At 46.1% G+C, this 16,802-nt stretch overlaps 1 protein-coding gene across 7 annotated transcripts in view; it reads left to right on the top strand.

Annotated features, from left to right (window-relative positions):
* LOC137590808 (retinal guanylyl cyclase 1-like) overlaps window positions 1-16,802 on the top strand; it is a 101,375-nt gene that overhangs the window by 19,419 nt on the left and 65,154 nt on the right. For 2 of the 7 annotated variants that reach the window (XM_068308595.1, XM_068308596.1), the window contains exons 4-5: window positions 15,118-15,273; window positions 15,674-15,816. In XM_068308595.1, coding sequence (XP_068164696.1) covers window positions 15,118-15,273; window positions 15,674-15,816 — 299 coding nt within the window. Of the gene's footprint in view, window positions 1-1,763; window positions 1,912-3,811; window positions 3,828-6,997; window positions 7,128-15,117; window positions 15,274-15,673; window positions 15,817-16,802 lie in introns of those variants that run through there. The other 5 variants (XM_068308597.1, XM_068308599.1, XM_068308598.1 and 2 more) reach the window with 5 other exon arrangements.

Below are 16,802 nucleotides of genomic sequence, written 5' to 3'. Positions count from 1 at the left end.
AGTTCATGTAATCTGTAAAACACTGAGCTGCTCCCTCAATGCCTCCCCATTTGAGCCCACAATAACATCCCAGTTGGTGGTCTGGAAGCAGTCTCTCAGCATCTCCTCTGCTTCTGGGGACCACCTCCTGACCTGCTGTGTTGTTGCTAGCAGCCGTTTCACCAGCGGAATGTAAGTGGGCTGTAGGTACACTAGGTTATGGTCTGATTTACCTAGTGGAGGGAGGGGGGTGGCGGTGTATGCCTCCTTAGCATTAGTGTAGAACAGATCGATGGTTCTGTTCTTCCGTGTGGGGCAGTCTACACACTGGACCATTGTGGGGAGAGATGAGTCCAAAGTGACGTCACCAGTGATAATGACGAGCGCCTCCGGGTGCCGGGTCCGAAGAGCAGAGGTGGTCCCACAGATGGTCTCTCGTGCAGTCTCTGGGTTTGCCCATGGAGGGATGTAGACGGCAAGGACAATAACGTGTGAGAATTCACATGCCAGGTAGTAGGGTCTGATGCTAACAGCTGTTAGCTCCAGATCGCGGTTGCACAGTGTTGATTTTACCGTCACATGTCCTGGATGGCACCATCTATTGTTGGAATAGATGATTAATCCACCTCCTTTCTTCTTACCGGCAGTGTTAGTGTCCCGGTCCGCTCGTACAGAGGAGAAGCCGGTTAGTCCGATGTTAGCATCTGGCACGTCACCAGTTAGCCACATGAGAACACAAACAAGCTGGTCTCCCGGTAGCGCTGTGCAGTGCTGCACAGCGCCATCAGTTTGTCCAACTTGTTCGGTAGCGAGTTCATGTTCCCCCATGATGACGGAGGGGACGGAGGGCTTGACTCGCCTCCAGTTAGCGGCTCTAGCCGTTAGTCTAGCCCTTTAATTACGACCCACTCGGCATCTACGATATCTCCGTCTGAGCTTGGCAGGGATGAGATCACGTGTTGCTGGGTCTCCTTTGACCCTCATAGACATCAACTCCTCCCTGGAGTACACTAGCATATTACTATACATTATCTAAATTTATGTTAGAATAATATACACAGAAACATAGAAAAAAACGCACAATTAAGCATAAAACCTCGCTCTGAGCAGAGGAAACTGCAGCCTGCTCACGCATGCGCAGAGGAATCAATCAATCTACTTGTCCAAATGGGTAGAGTCCGGTGGGTAAAGAGAATGTGTGAGAGTGTGTATGTGGGAAACAGGCCGCTCAAGTGTGAGGGTTGCAAGGGCCTGAAATAAGGAAAATAACCTAGCTGCAATAAGGAGTATGTGACTGGTAGACTCACTTCCCACGTGCATGAATGCAGTTCACAGGGTTTTGGTTCCTAGTTCTTTGACTCGCCATCTAACCTGGCCTGAATAAAAAAAAGCAGGACCAGTTTCAGTTCTTGGTGTACAGTACAGTTCTCGGTGTTCTCGGTGTACAGTTACTCGGTGTGTGTCTATATATATATATGTGTACACACAGTATATTGAGTCAAATATGATGCAGGCCGCATCACAATTAATGACATTTCGCATATCGTACAATATTGGGTTTGTCCCTTTTTAAAGTGCTTGACCAAAGTGAAACTTACATACATATACATTTGGAGAAATGGGCATAATTAACCATGTGTAGCGGTAGTATGTTGTTGCGCTGTATGATGTAACCGGGACAGCCTATATTTTGAAATTTTCTGTAAGGGAAGTTTATACTTTTATTTTGAAATGCGGGAATTTGCATTTCCGTTTACATGTTAGGGTGTTTGACGGGGGTTCGAAAAAAAGTTCTCCGGGTGTGCGAGAGACAAGCAGGTGCAGCGGACGGAGGAGAAACGGGATGACGGTGCTTTGGTGGACGTTTCTTGCGAGCTTTACGGAAAAAGTTCCGCTCGTCAGGTACATTGCTGTGGACCCTTGCCGACCCCAGTAAGGACAATTCATTAATTCGTAGATGGACATTGTTAGATGGAGACGTACCCTAGCATAAATGCTACTGGTCTGCCATGTGCGAACCTTGGATTCCTGCTCGCTAACAATTAAACTCATTGCCGAAAGGAGAAGGTGTCTTCATTTACCATAACTATAAAAATTGCACAACGCAGAGTTAAACCCACTACAAAAATTGGTGCCTTGACCTGGATAAGGTGCAAGCTATTGTGAGCTTGTTTGAATCTGACATCATGCAGAGTGATGGCATCACACCCTCTGCTGATAAGATTCGCTCGTTCCTTGGCATGGTGGTATATTACCAACATTTTATCGAAAATTGTTCTGTGGTTGCGAAACCTCTTTTTCAGCTTCTTTCGGGTGGCAAACTGCCACGCAGGGCTGCTGGTAAGAAGCGGAGAACAGTTGTTCGCAGGCTAACTCCTGCTGATTGGTCCAATGAGTGTGGAAAAGCTTTTGAGGATTTGAAACAGGCTTTGGTTGACCAAGTTTTGTTGGCTCATCCGGATTTTGGGAAGCCCTTTCTTTTGTCAGTTGATGTGTCCACCAGCGGATTGGGGGCTGTGCTCTCACAGATTCAGGATGGCCATGACGTTGCCAGGCCTATTGCATTCGCTAGTAAGTCGCTGAATCATGCTCAGTCCAAATACCCAGCTCATAGGCTTGAGTTTCTCGCCATGAAGTGGGCGATACATGATAAGTTTAGTCACTGGTTGCAGGGACATAAGTTCACTGTGTGGACTGATAACAACCCTCTTAAATACATCTTGACTAAACCTAAACTGGATGCGTGTGAGCATAGATGGGTGTCTAAGCTAGCTCCCTTTGATTTTGACATTTAGTACATTCCTGGGCCCAAGAACACGGTGGCTGATGCTCTAAGTCGGGAACCGTTTGTCAAGTGTGGGGTGATGCACAGGCTGACTAGAACCCCATATGATATTTTGTTGAAGGAAGCTAACTGTGTCTCTGTGCCCCATGTCCAGGATGTGTTTCACATCTCCTGTGAGGATCAAGGGTTGGGAGAGCAATCTGCGCCTATTCCAGACCCTTCCAGAGTCAGTGTGGGTGGGTCTGGACCTGTAGGTAACATATCACGGGAAGAAGTGTCTGCTGTGCTGGACGTGCATCGCCATTGGGACGATGGAGTTTTACTGCGGGCTGTGTCCCATGTTCAGCAGCTACAGCAAGTGGTTTCGATGGGACAGAGCCCACTGCCAGTTTTGACTCGTGAGGAACTGCATCAGATGCAGTCTCGCGATCCGGTTTTGAGCAGAGTGCGGTTCTTTGTGGACAGAGGCTGCCGCTCGTCTCGCAGGGAGAGGCTTCATGAATCTGAAGAGACTAACAGGACGCTGAAACAGTGGGGAAAACTAACGACTCGATTGGGGGTACTCTATCGTGTTTCTAAGCATCCTGTGAACAAAAAGAATGTTTTTCAATATGTTGTTCCAGTGTCGTTAAGATGCCGAGTGCTGAGAGGTGTGCACGATGATGCTGGTCACCAGGGACAGCATCGCCTCTGTGGCTTGCCAGACAACGTTTCTACTGGAACACAATGACTGATGACATTAAACTGTACGTCGCACAATGTAAGAGATGTGTGTTGAGCAAAGCTCCAGAGCCGGAAGCTAGAGCTCCACTTGTTTCCATTGTCACAACTGCACCAATGGAATTGGTTTGTGTTGATTTTTGGTCTGCGGAGGATGTGAACAACAAGTCAGTTGACGTTCTAGTGGTTACTGATCATTTTACCAGACTGGCTTGTGCTTATCCCTGTCCTAACCAAACTGCTAAGACGGTTGCTCGTGTACTGTGGAAAAATTATTTTTCAGTGTATGGGTTCCCAGCACGTCTTCATTCGGACATTCGGCTGTGGACCCTTGCCGACCCCAGTAAGGACAATTCATTAATTCGTAGATGGACATTGTTAGATGGAGACGTACCCTAGCATAAATGCTACTGGTCTGCCATGTGCGAACCTTGGATTCCTGCTCGCTAACAATTAAACTCATTGCCGAAAGGAGAAGGTGTCTTCATTTGCCATAACTATAAAAATTACACAACGCAGAGTTAAACCCACTACACATGCTAACCCCATTATATGCATACAGTTCAAAGCTAATTGCTAGCGCAACTCACCAGTTCCACAGTTTAATGAACTTGACTGCTTCGTTTTCCGGCGCTGGTACTCAGCTCCCACAAGTCGACATTTGTTTAACAAGTTAATGAAGTTTCAGGTGTTGACACAGCAAAATTTTAACCTGTAGTGTTGTCTGTTTCCTCATGCCCTCTCTCGCATCACCCGCATCCCCGACTGACTTCCTGTAAGACCATTTTAAGGACACCGATAGGCTGTGTAGGGTCATGTGACAGTCCATGATGTTGCCCAAACTGTCGCTAGGAGACAGCTAGAAGATCTGAGTGAACTTTGTTTTTCCAGGGTTAGGGTTAGGGATGTTACACTACAGGACAATTGTCATGGGTCTGTGGTATGATGTTAGGAAGTGATGTCACTGTAGTGTGTGTGGTCTAATATTATGAATTGATGTCACTGTTACAGGGTGTGTGGTCTAATGTTAGGAGGTGATGTCACTGTAGGGCTAGGGTGTCAAAGTCAAATACACGTAGGGCCAAAAAAACAAATTTGCTACAGACCGAAAGCCAGACTGGTTCTTCTTCTTCTTCTTCTTTTCCTTTCGGCTTTTCCCTTCAGGGGTCGCCACAGCGAATCAATTTCTTCCATCTAGCCCTGTCCTTTGAATCCTCTTCTCTCACACCAACTACCTTCATGTCTTCCCTCATTACATCCATAAACCTCCTCTTTGGTCTTCCTCTAGGCCTCCTGCCTGGCAGTTCAAAACTCAGCATCCTTCTACCAATATATTCACTATCTCTCCTCTGGACATGTCCAAACCATCTCAGTCTGGCCTCTCTGACTTTATCTCCAAAACCTCTAACATGTGCTGTCCCTCTGATATACTCATTCCTGATCCTATCCTTCCTGGTCACTCCCAGGCAGAACCTCAGCATCTTCATTTCTGCTACCTCTAGCTCTGTCTCCTGTCTTTTCTTCAGTGACACTGTCTCTAGACCAAACAACATCGCTGGTCTCACCACAGTTTTGTACACCTTTCCCTTCATTTTAGCTGAAACTCTTCTATCACACATCACACCTGACACTTTCCTCCACCCGTTCCATCCTGCCTGGACACGCTTCTTCACCTCTTTTCCACACTCTCAAGTTTAAGTTCCAAGTTTATTTATTTTTATATAGCCCAGATTCACAAGCAATGTCTCAAAGTTGCTCTGGACTGTTGAGCCTAAGTACTTAAAATCCTCCACCTTCTTGATCTCTTCTCCCTGTAACCTCACTCTTCCACTTGGGTCCCTCTCATTCACACACATGTACTCTGTCTTACTGCGGCTAACCTTCATTCCTCTCCTTTCCAGGACAAACCTCCACTTCTCTAGCTTCTCCTCCACCTGTTCCCTGCTCTCACTACAGATCACAATGTCATCTGCAAACATCATAGTCCATGGAGATTCCTGTCTAACCTGGTCTGTCAGCCTGTCCATCACCATGGCAAACAAGAAGGGGCTCAGAGCTGATCCCTGATGCAGTCCCACCTCCACCTTGAACTCCTCTGTCACACCTACAGCACACCTCACCACTGTCTTACAGTCTTCATACATGTCCTGCACCGTTCTAACATACTTCTCTGCCACTCCAGACTTCCTCATACAATACCACAGTTCCTCTCTGGGCACCCTGTCATAAGCTTTCTCCAGATCTACAAAAACACAATGCAGCTCCCTCTGGCCTTCTCTGTACTTCTCTATCAACATCCTCAAAGCAAATACTGCATCTGTAGTACTCTTTTTTGGCATGAAACCATACTGCTGCTCACAAATGTTCACTTCTGCCCTTAGTCTAGCTTCCACTACTCTCTCCCATAACTTCATTGTATGGCTCATCAGCTTTATTCCTCTGTAGTTGCCACAACTCTGCACATCTCCCTTGTTCTTAAAAATGGGCACCAGCACACTTCTCCTCCATTCCTCAGGCATCTTCTCACTATCTAAGATCCTGTTGAACAACCCAGTCAGAAACTCTACCGCCACCTCTCCTAGACACTTCCATACCTCTACAGGTATATCATCAGGACCGACTGCCTTTCCACTCTTCATCCTCTTCAATGCCCTCCTCACTTCATCCTGACTGATCTTTGCTACATCCTGGTCCACAACAGTCACCTCTTCTAGTCTTTGTTCCCTCTCATTTTCCACGTTCATCAACTCTTCAAAGTACTCTTTCCATCTTCCCATCACACTACTGGCACCTGTCAATAGACTTCCATCCCTATCCTTAATCACCCTAACCTGCTGCACGTCCTTCCCATCTCTATCTCTCTGTCTTGCCAACCGGTATAGATCAGTCTCTCCCTCCTTACTGTCCAACCTAGCATACAAGTCATCGTAAGCTTCTTGTTTGGCCTTTGCTACCTCTACCTTCACCTTACGCTGCATCTCCCTGTACTCCTGTCTACTCTCCTCAGTCCTCTCAGTGTCCCACTTCCTCTTGGCTAACCTCTTTCTCTGTATACACTCCTGTACCTCCTCATTCCACCACCAAGTCTCCTTATCTACTTTCCTTCCAGATGACACACCAAGTACTCTCCTACCTGTTTCCCTGATCACATTAGCTGTAGTTGTCCAGTCATCTGGAAGCACCTCCTGACCACCCAGAGCCTGTCTTAACTCCTTCCTAAAAGTCATGCAACACTCTCCCTTTTTCAGCTTCCACCATTTCGTCTTCTGCTCTGCCTTTGCCCTCTTCATCTTCCTCACCACCAGAGTCATCCTACACACCACCATCCTATGCTGTTTGGCTACACTCTCACCTACCACTACTTTGCAGTCACTGATCTCTTTCAGGTTACACCGTCTACACAAGATGTAGTCTACCTGTGTGCTCCTACCGCCACTCTTATAGGTCACTCTATGTTCCTGCCTCTTCTGGAAGAAAGTATTCACTACAGCCATTTCCATCCTTTTTGCAAAGTCAACTACCATCTGTCCTTCTGCGTTCCTCTCCTGGATACCAAACCTGCCCATCACCTCCTCATCACCTCTGTTTCCTGCACCAACATGTCCATTGAAGTCTGCTCCAATGACAACTCTCTCACTTCCAGGTATGTTCTGCATCACTTCATCAAGGTCCGACCAGAATTTCTCCTTCTCCTCCAGCTCACATCCTACCTGTGGAGCATACCCGCTAACAACATTGAACATCACACCTTCTATTTCTAGCTTCAGACTCATCACTCTATCTGACACTCTTTTTACCTCCAGGACATTCCTAACAAACTCCTCCTTCAAGATAACTCCTACTCCATTTCTCTTCCCATCTACACCATGATAGAACAACTTGAACCCTGCTCCTAAACTTCTAGCCTTGCTACCTTTCCACCTGGTCTCCTGGACACACAGTATGTCTACCTTCCTCCTCTGCATCATGTCAACCAACTCTCTACCTTTTCCTGTCATAGTTCCAACATTCAACGTCCCTACTCTCAGTCCTATACTCTTGGTGTTCCTCTTCTCTTTCTTCGTGCGAACGCGCTTTCCTCCTCTCCTTCTTCGACCAACAGTAATCCAATTTCCACCGGCGCAGGATGTACTTCCTGAGGAGGCTGGCCTCTTTCAACATCTGTCCTAAGCTCCTTCTCATGTTCTATCAGTCCGTAGTCTCCAGTGAGCTGTCATACGCCATTGTGTGTTGGGGTGGTGGGGCCAGGAAAAGAGATATGGACCGTCTGAACAGACTCATCCGCAGAGCGGGCTCAGTGGTCGGGCTGAGCCTGGACTCTGTGGAGACAGTTCTAGGGAGCAGGACCATGTCTAAATTCAGGGCCATCATGAACAACACCAGCCACCCCCTGCACACCACCTTTTTCCCAGCAGAGGAGCACCTTCAGCGACAGACTGCTGTCACACAGCACCTCCACAGAGAGGCTGAGGTCCTCCTTCGTGCCCCGTGCCATCAGGGGGCACAATGAGTCTCTCAGAAGGAGCGGGGGGAGGTGGCGAGGTCAGCACGCGGTTAAATGGATTTGGATTAATTTAATTTAATTTAATACCGTTTATATTGTAATTTTTTTAGTATATGTACTGTTAATGCTACATGTGTCTGTTAGTGTAGTGTATGTCTTGTGGTATGTCCTGTTTTGTTTTTGTGTTTTCCTGGTGTTCTGTCTGTCTGTCTGTCTGTCTGTCTGTCTGTCTGTCTGTCTGTCTGTCTGTCTGTCTGTCTGTCTGTCTGTCTGTCTGTCTGTCTGTCTGTCTGTCTGTCTGTCTGTCTGTCTGTCTGTCTGTCTGTCTGTCTGTCTGTCCGTCCGTCCGTCCGTCCGTCCGTCCGTCCGTCCGTCCGTCCTTCCTTGAAATGAACACAGCCTATTGAACCACGAGCTAACACAGTGTCTATTATGTAATGGTTAAAGACATAAAGCTGTTATGGCTCTATCCGTAACTTCAAGGAGAAACCTTTTTAACAGGCAAAGAGCAAAAAAGTAAATGTCCTTCAAAAACAAAATTTTCCTTTATATCAACATAAATGCATGAATGAAATTAGAAGTATACTTTATTGATCCCCGCAAGAGGAAATTGCATGCATTATAAACTAAAAACATATTGTTGTGCATCCACTATTGCATGGAGAATAATATTATTGTGCATACATAATAATAATAATGCATTATTGTGCAAAATTTTCTAAAAATTACTAAATTATTGTGCTGCCCTATCTTTTCCTCAGTGAAACTGTCTCTAGACCAAACAACATCGCTGGTCTCACCACAGTTTTGTACACCTTTCCTTTCATTTTAGCTGAAACTCTTCTATCACACATAACACCAGACACTTTTCTCCACCCGTTCCATCCTGCCTGTACACGCTTCTTCACCTCTTTTCCACACTCTCCATTCGTCTGTACTGTTGACCCTAAGTACTTAAAATCCCCCACCTTCTTGATCTCTTCTCCCTGTAGCCTCACTCTTCCACTTGGGTCCCTCTCATTCACACACATGTATTCTGTCTTACTGCAGCTAATCTTCATTCCTCTCCTTTCCAGGACAAAACTCCACCTCTCTAGCTTCTGCTCCATCTGTTCCCTGTTCTCACTACAGATCACAATGTCATCTGCAAACATCATAGTCCATGGGGATTCCTGTCTAACCTTGTCTGTCAGCCTGTTCATCACCATAGCGAACAAGAAGGGGCTCAGAGCTGATCCCTGATGCAGTCTCACCTCCACCTTGAACTCCTGTCACTCCTACAGCACACCTCACCACTGTCTTACATGTCCTGCATTGCTCTAACATACTTCTCTGCCACTCCAGACGTCCTCATACAATACCACAGTTCCTCTCTGGGCACCCTGTCATAAGCTTTCTCCAGATCTACAAAAACACAATGCAGCTCCCTCTGTCTGTCTCTGTACTTCTCTATCAACATCCTCAAAGCAAATACTGCATCTGTAGTACTCTTTTTTGGCAAGAAACCATACTGCTGCTTACAAATGGTCACTCCTGCCCTTAGTCTAGCTTCAACTACTCTTTCCCATAACTTCATTGTATGGCTCATCAGCTTTATTAGTAGTAGTTAGCTATAGTTTCCACAGCCCTGTACATCTACCTTGTTCTAAAAATGGGCACCAGCACACTTTTCCTCCATTCCTCAGGCATCTTCTCACTATCTAAGATCCTGTTTAACAACCCAGTCAGAAACTTTACTGCTACCTCTCCTAGACACTTCCATACCTCTACAGGTACAGTATGTCATCAGGACCGACTGCCTTTCCACTCTTCACCCTCTTCAATGCCCTCCTCACTTCATCCTGACTAATTTTTGTTACTCCTTAGTCCACAACAGCCACCTCTTCTAGTCTTTGTTCTCTCTCATTTCTCTCGTTCATCAACTCTTCAAAGTACTCTTTCCATTTTCCCATCACACTACTGGCACTTGTCATTAGACTTCTATCCCTATCCGTTATCAACCTAACCTGCTGCACATCCTTCACATCTCTGTCTCTCTGTCTTGTATAGATCAGTTTTTCCCTCTTTACTGTCCAACCTAGCATACAAGTCATCATAAGCCCCTGGTTTGGCCTTTGCTACCTTCACATCACTCTGCATCTCCCTGTACTCCTGTCTACTCTCCTCAGTCCTCTCAGTGTCCCACTTCTTTTTAGCTAACCTCTTTCTCTGTATACACTCCTGCACCTCCTCATTCCACCACCAATTCTCCTTATCTACTTTCCTTTCAGATAACACACCAAGTACTTTCCTACCTGTCTCCCTGATCACATTAGCTGTAGTTGTCCAGTCATCTAGAAGCACTTCCTGACCACCCAGGGCCTGTCTTAACTCCTCCTTAAAAGTCATGCAACAGTTTCTTTTTCAGCTTCCACTATTTCATCCTCTGCTCTGCTTTTGCCCTCTTCATCTTCTTCACCACCAGAGTCATCCTACACACCACCATCCTATGCTGTTTGGCCACACCCTCGCCTACCACTACTTTACATTCACTGATCTCTTTCAGATCAGTGAATGTAAAGTGGCGGCAGTGGCTCAGTGGTAAAGCGGGCGGTAGAGCGGGTCGTCCTATGATTTGAGATCGGCGGTTCGATTCCCGCTCCCGCCCCCCCAAAAATACCCGGAGGTGAGCTAACAGTGGGAGGTGTCAGCTCATCTCCGGAGCACTGCCGAGGCACCCTTGAGCAAGGTGCCGTCCCCTTTACAAATTGCTCATTTGAGGCGCACCAAGAAGGAGCTGCCTGCCACTCTACCTCCCCTGCATGCCTACAGGCCCCTTTGTGTGTGTGTGTGATACAGGGGCCTGTACTCACATATATGTATGCATGCGTTTGTAATCAGTAGCTAGAGTGTGCTCTCTTAATTTCCCTTCGGGGATCAAACCAGTATATAAAATTTAAAAAAAAAAAAAAAAATTACACCGTCTATACAAAATGTAGTCTATCTGTGTGCCCCTGCCTCCACTCCTATAGGTCACCCTATGTTTCTGCCTCTTCTTGAAGAAAGCCTTCACTATAGCCATTTCCATCCTTTTTTGCAAAGTCAACTACCGTCTGTCCATCTGCGTTCCTCTCCTGGATACCAAACCTGCCCATCACCTCCTCATCACCTCTGTTTCCTGCACCAACATGTCCAATGAAGTCTGCACCACTTCGTCAAAGTCCAACCAGAATTTCTCCTTCTCCCCTACCTGTAGAGCATACCCACTAACAACATTGAACATCACACCTTCGATTTCTATCTTCAGGCTCATCACTCTATCTGACAGTCTTTTTACCTCCAGGACATTCCTAACAAACTCGTCCTTCAAGATGAATCTGACTGCATTTCTCTTCCTATCTACACCATGATATAATGGCTTGAACCCTGCTCCTAAAATCTAGCCTTGCTATCTTTCCACCCTGTCTCCTGGACACACAGTATGTCTACCTTCCTCCTCCGCACCATGTCAAACAACTCTCTACTTTTTCCTATCATCGTTCCAACACTCAACGTCCCTAATCCCAGTCCTATTCTCTTGGCATTCCTCTTCTCTCTCTTCCTACGAACGCACTTTCCTCCTCTCCTTCTTTGACCAACAGTAGTCCAATTTTTACTGGCACCCTGTAGGTGAACAGCACCGATGGCGGTCGTTGTTAACCTGGGCCTCGACCGATTCGGTATGATAGTCATAGGTTTGATTCGCTTTTTTGATTTGGCAAAGTTTTACACCGGATGCCCTTCTGGACACAACCCTCTGTATTTATCTGGGCTTTGGACCCACACAGTAAGACACTGGCTTGTGCCTTCTTGCAGCTACAAATCCTCAGGATTGAGTGAAAGTGTTTATCAGTCAGACAGCTCCTGTGTGATGTTTTGTTCAGCTTCATCAGAAATGACAATAACCGTATTAGCCCGAATATAAGACGACCCCCTCATTTTCAAGACTCAAGTTTGAAAAATTACTTTTTGAACACCAAATTTAATTTTTATACAGAAAATAATTACAGTACATTTGAAAAAAATGATTATAACAATATATTCGAGAGAAAAAGCATATTATTTTGCCTCATTCTATTTTGCAAGAACTGTCTATCACATCTTAATATCTGAACATTTAAGTTTGCATCATAACTTCTCCTCAGCTGCCGGTAACCTGGCCGATCTTCGACCCACTTTTCTCCAGATTGTCGCTACGTTTTTCCATTTTCTTTGTCTCTTCTCTTATTTTCTTCTCTTTTCTTTCTTAATGCTATTTTTAATTTTTGTTCTTCGTGCTACCACTATTTTTATTTTTCTTCTTTGTGACAGTCGTTCACTTTGGCCTGTGGATTTAAGTTCAGCATTTGCTTTAAAGATAACTGGCACCATCTAGCGTGAATGGGTATAATGTCTAGACCCCGAATGTAAGACGACCCGCACTTTTTCAGTCTTATTTCAATGCAAAAAACACCTTCTTATATTCAGGCCAATACGGTATTCAAACAGGTCTGTGCTACGAAACATAGAGAGTGTCCGAGCAGCTTGGATGAACAGCTAGGGCATTGGGTCAGGGATGAAACATGCAAACTTAGTAGACGACACACAGGTTTACCTTTTACCTCTTTGAACAAGTACTCCGACTCCCACCGGGCTTGAAACCCCCTGTTCTCAGCATCCACCTTCATTTTAGCCAGTGTTTAGGAGGGGAATAGCTAAATTCGCCCTCCGCTCTGACTGCTGATAAACATGCATCCATTGTTATGACCCGTTGGTGCGGGTCACGGTAAACTGGAGCCTATCCCAGCTGGCTTAGGGCGTGAGTCAGGGGAAACTCTGGGCCAGTGCACCGCAAAGTCACAGAGACACAAACACGTGCACACTCATTCCTATGGTCAATTTGGCACTGGTCAAATAATCATGGGTCAAAGTGATGCACAACTTCAGCTGTTGGGAAAACGAAGACCTGATCGTGGGTAAAATTTGGTGAGACCAATGAAGAAAACTCAGCTGGTCCTGAAGACATTCTTGCAAACGGTTTGACATCTCAAGAGGAGAGGTAACCCTTTGTCCACACTGTTTATGGGATGGATGGGGCTTGCCAAACTCAACCAAAGAGTCGTCAGACGGTGGCAGGAATGCTTCCAGATTCTCCTCAATCCCAATAACATGCATTCCATCGAGGAAACAGAGCCTTAGATGTGGTCCAGTCATCACTGAAGTTACTGCACCTGTTAAAACAAGTTCGACCCCAGCGTTGAATGGGATCCTCCTCATCACATCTCTCATGAGTATCTCAAGCTCTAGATGTTGTGGAGTTGTCAGGGCCAACATATCCCTACAACATTGCATGGACAATGGGTACAGTGCCTCAGGAGCAGTTGACTGTGGTGGTGGCTCCCCTTTGTAAGGAGAACCAGAGGGTCTTCCAGCTATTGGAGGATCACACTGTGGCAGAAATATTATTCTTCATGAATTATTTTTTAAAATTTATTTCTGATATAATCTGTTTTGTGCAAAATCTTCATGGAGTTGTTCAACTCCTTATCCCTCCTAGTTAGAGTTTTAACATCCTGACACATACAGACATTCTCACCCACAAAGTCGAACACACACACCTCCACACTGATACTCATAGAGAAGACAGGCTTTATAAATAATCGGGGAAGTCCTATTCACACTAACTAGTTCCTGCATTTCTATGTTACCTGCAGCTCTGTGTCGGCGGTGATACTATGGAATCCTACTGAGGTATCCTCATGTGGAAATCCTACTGTGGAATCCTACTCTACCTATGTATGATTTAACTCAGCAAATGCCATTTGCACTACAGTGATATTAAACATTATATCTGTATTACCTTGTCCCACACTCTTATACATTGTTTAAAGCACTTTTATGTTTCACGGAAGTACGCTGCGTTTTGTTAGTCTAGGAAGGCAGCGCACTTCCGGATGCTGTCAGCCAATAGCATGCGCGTACGGTATCATGTGGCTACCTACTAAAAATCGGCGATAATAGTGAAGCCGTATATCTTCAAGCGTGAACAAGCGGTTACTGTGTTCCATTTTGTCCTGTCTTAAGAAAAACCTCTTGCCACCACAGCACTTCCCAGCTTCCCTAGGAAAGCCTACTGCAGGGTACTGGAGAGTAGACTCTGGGTATTTGTTGGATCTCAGGAAGAACAACATGGTCTTCTATCTGGTTGTGGAACACTGGCCTAACTATCTTGTGAGGGTACTGGAGGGAGCATGACAGTTTGCCCAACCTGTCCACATGGTCTTGAAGAAAGCTTATGGCCGTTTCCCCCAGGGCATCCTTTGGGGCGTGCTTCAGGAGTATGGGATGGAAGGCACATTGCCACTGGCTGTCCAGTCTCTATTCCTGGAGTCAGAGTCTGGTTCACACTGGCGGCAGTGAGTCAGACTCATTTTCCAGTTGTGGTTTGACTCTGCCGGGGCTGCTAGTTGCGACCAGTTCTGTTCCTAATTTTAATGGATAGTATCTCTTGGCAGATGGCGGAGGGTGTCAGGTTTGGTGTCTTTGGGATCTTGTCTCTTTTCACAAATAATGTGGTCCTATTGGCCTCGTCGAGCACTGACCTCCAACTAGCACTGGTTGGTTTTCAGCCCAGTGTCATCACATACGGTCACAAGCTCCGATCAAAAGAATGAGATCATGACTGCAGGTGGCTGAAATTGGTTTTACCTGGTGGCTGGGCTCAGCTTCAGAGATCAAGTAAGTAGCTCGAGGTTGTGCTGTGGCTCATTCCCATTGAGTGAAACCGGCTGTGGTGGTTCAGGCATTTGGTCAGGATGTCCTTTGGAGAAGGCCTTCCTAGAGAGATGCTCTAGGCATGTCCATCTGGGAGGACTCGCTGGTGAGATAATGTCTCTGAGCTGACCAGGGAATGCCTTCTCTCCAGCCACTTCCATCAACCCACTGGGTTGATGGAAGTGGCTGGAGAGAAAAGTACCTGGGCTTCCTGTTCAAACTGATGCCATGCGACCCGGACGTGGATATGTGGTTGAAGACGAGACGAACATTCCTGTCCATCAACCTTCATTATCTTCACCATAACATAACTACAGTCTGACCTCTCCCATACTTCCTCTTCTTGTTTGCTCTTTAGCTCCATCCAAACTATGGAGGAGCACTGCCCAGGAAGTAGCTTCAGCACTCAGAGCTCTGGGCCTGCCCATTGGTCCAGTGGTTACCATGGAAGCAAGGAACAAGGGTGGACCTTGGGAGGCACTCAAAGCAATCAGAGGGGCTGATCAGGTTAAAGGTAAGAGCTGAAATACGATTAATGAGCAGAAATAACTATCTCTTTGTTCAACCACTCAACTTCATTCATCCGCTCATCCACCTCCTGGATCATGGATTACACTGGAAACGCTCGATAGCTATGGGCAAGACGTGGAGTAAACCTCAGATGCCCTGTCAGCGCGTTGTGGGGCCACACATAGACAAACAACCACTCACACCCACAATGCAAATTTCCCCCACTGTGGGACAAATAAAGGTATATCTTATATCTTATCTTAGTTGTGATCCAGATGAAAACATGCTGAACCAGTGTGTGTCTCTTCAGAATGACAGAAGTAATGTTAAAGAGAGAACGTAGAAACACTAAAACCCTGAGACGCTCTCCTGCCATGACTCTAATGTGTGTTAATGTGTTTCAGTGGTGATCTTGTGCATGAGTTCCCTCTTGATTGGTGGAGAGGACCAAAGAGAACTCCTACTGGCTGCTCTGAACATGGGGATGGTTTCTGACGGTTACGTCTTTATTCCATATGACACGCTGCTCTATGCTATGCCCTATCAGGTAATGTCCAACAGATACAGTCAGAGTTCATTCTCTGCTTTCCTTTATTCCGTGAATAGGGCATAAAACTGGATAGATCAGGGATAAGGTGTTAAAATGAAGACATTATCATCAAAGCACGAGATGAAGACTGTAGAGAAGACCGCCCTCCAGAGCCCGGGTCCTGTCCGGAGTTTCTTCCTCAATGAGGGAGTTTTTCCCCGCCACCATCGCTAATGCCTGCTCTGGAGGGCACTGTCGGCTTTCTTTTTTGTTAAGCACTTTAAAATATCTGCAGATGTGATTAAGCACTGTATAAAGCACTATATAAATAAAAGTTCATTGATTGATTGATTGACTGATTTAGGACCTGGACAACGCTGGACCACCATCACGGTCGTGTGACCGGCCTGGCAGTGATGAGTCAGCACCCTATCGTTGTACAGTGATTTCTGCTCTGGCTTCCTTTCCGTGGGTGTAGAATGGAGCTGAGGACTGTTGGGTTTAACTTTTGGAATTGTTCAGGTTGTGTTTTGTATAGGTAGTTGCTGTTTCATTCAGGTTCTGTGTGTTTTGTCTAAAACTGTTTTCTTGGAGTAGGGTTCAGGTAGGGCTGCTGTGATTTGTTGTGAGTGTAGGTCGAGTCATGCAGGGTAATCAGTTTCCAGTCAGGCCCTTACAGGCTGAGTGTTGTGTTATTGTGTGACCCACACTGGATTGTGTTCCTAAGAGGCTGAGTGTGTCCCTGGTGACGTGTTGGAGTGTGATGTAGGTCATCACTGGAGGTGTAGGTGGTTTGCTTGATGCTGTCCATCACTGTTTATTCTCATACATGCAGTCCCGGCTCCAGCCCGGTGAAGGCGTGCCGTGACGGAGTTACAGCTGCATAGAGTATGACTACGACATGGACGCATCCCTATGAGATGCACTTTATCGATCCCAAGCTGGGGAAGTTGCTCCTTAAAGCAGATTGAAAATGTTCTCACAGAGACACACGAAACTAATTA

The sequence above is a fragment of the Antennarius striatus genome, chromosome 23, assembly GCF_040054535.1.
Source record: "Antennarius striatus isolate MH-2024 chromosome 23, ASM4005453v1, whole genome shotgun sequence".
Lineage (NCBI taxonomy): Eukaryota > Metazoa > Chordata > Actinopteri > Lophiiformes > Antennariidae > Antennarius > Antennarius striatus.
The sequence above is the reverse complement of the archived record's forward strand: the minus strand, read 5'-3'. Positions and strand labels throughout refer to the sequence as shown.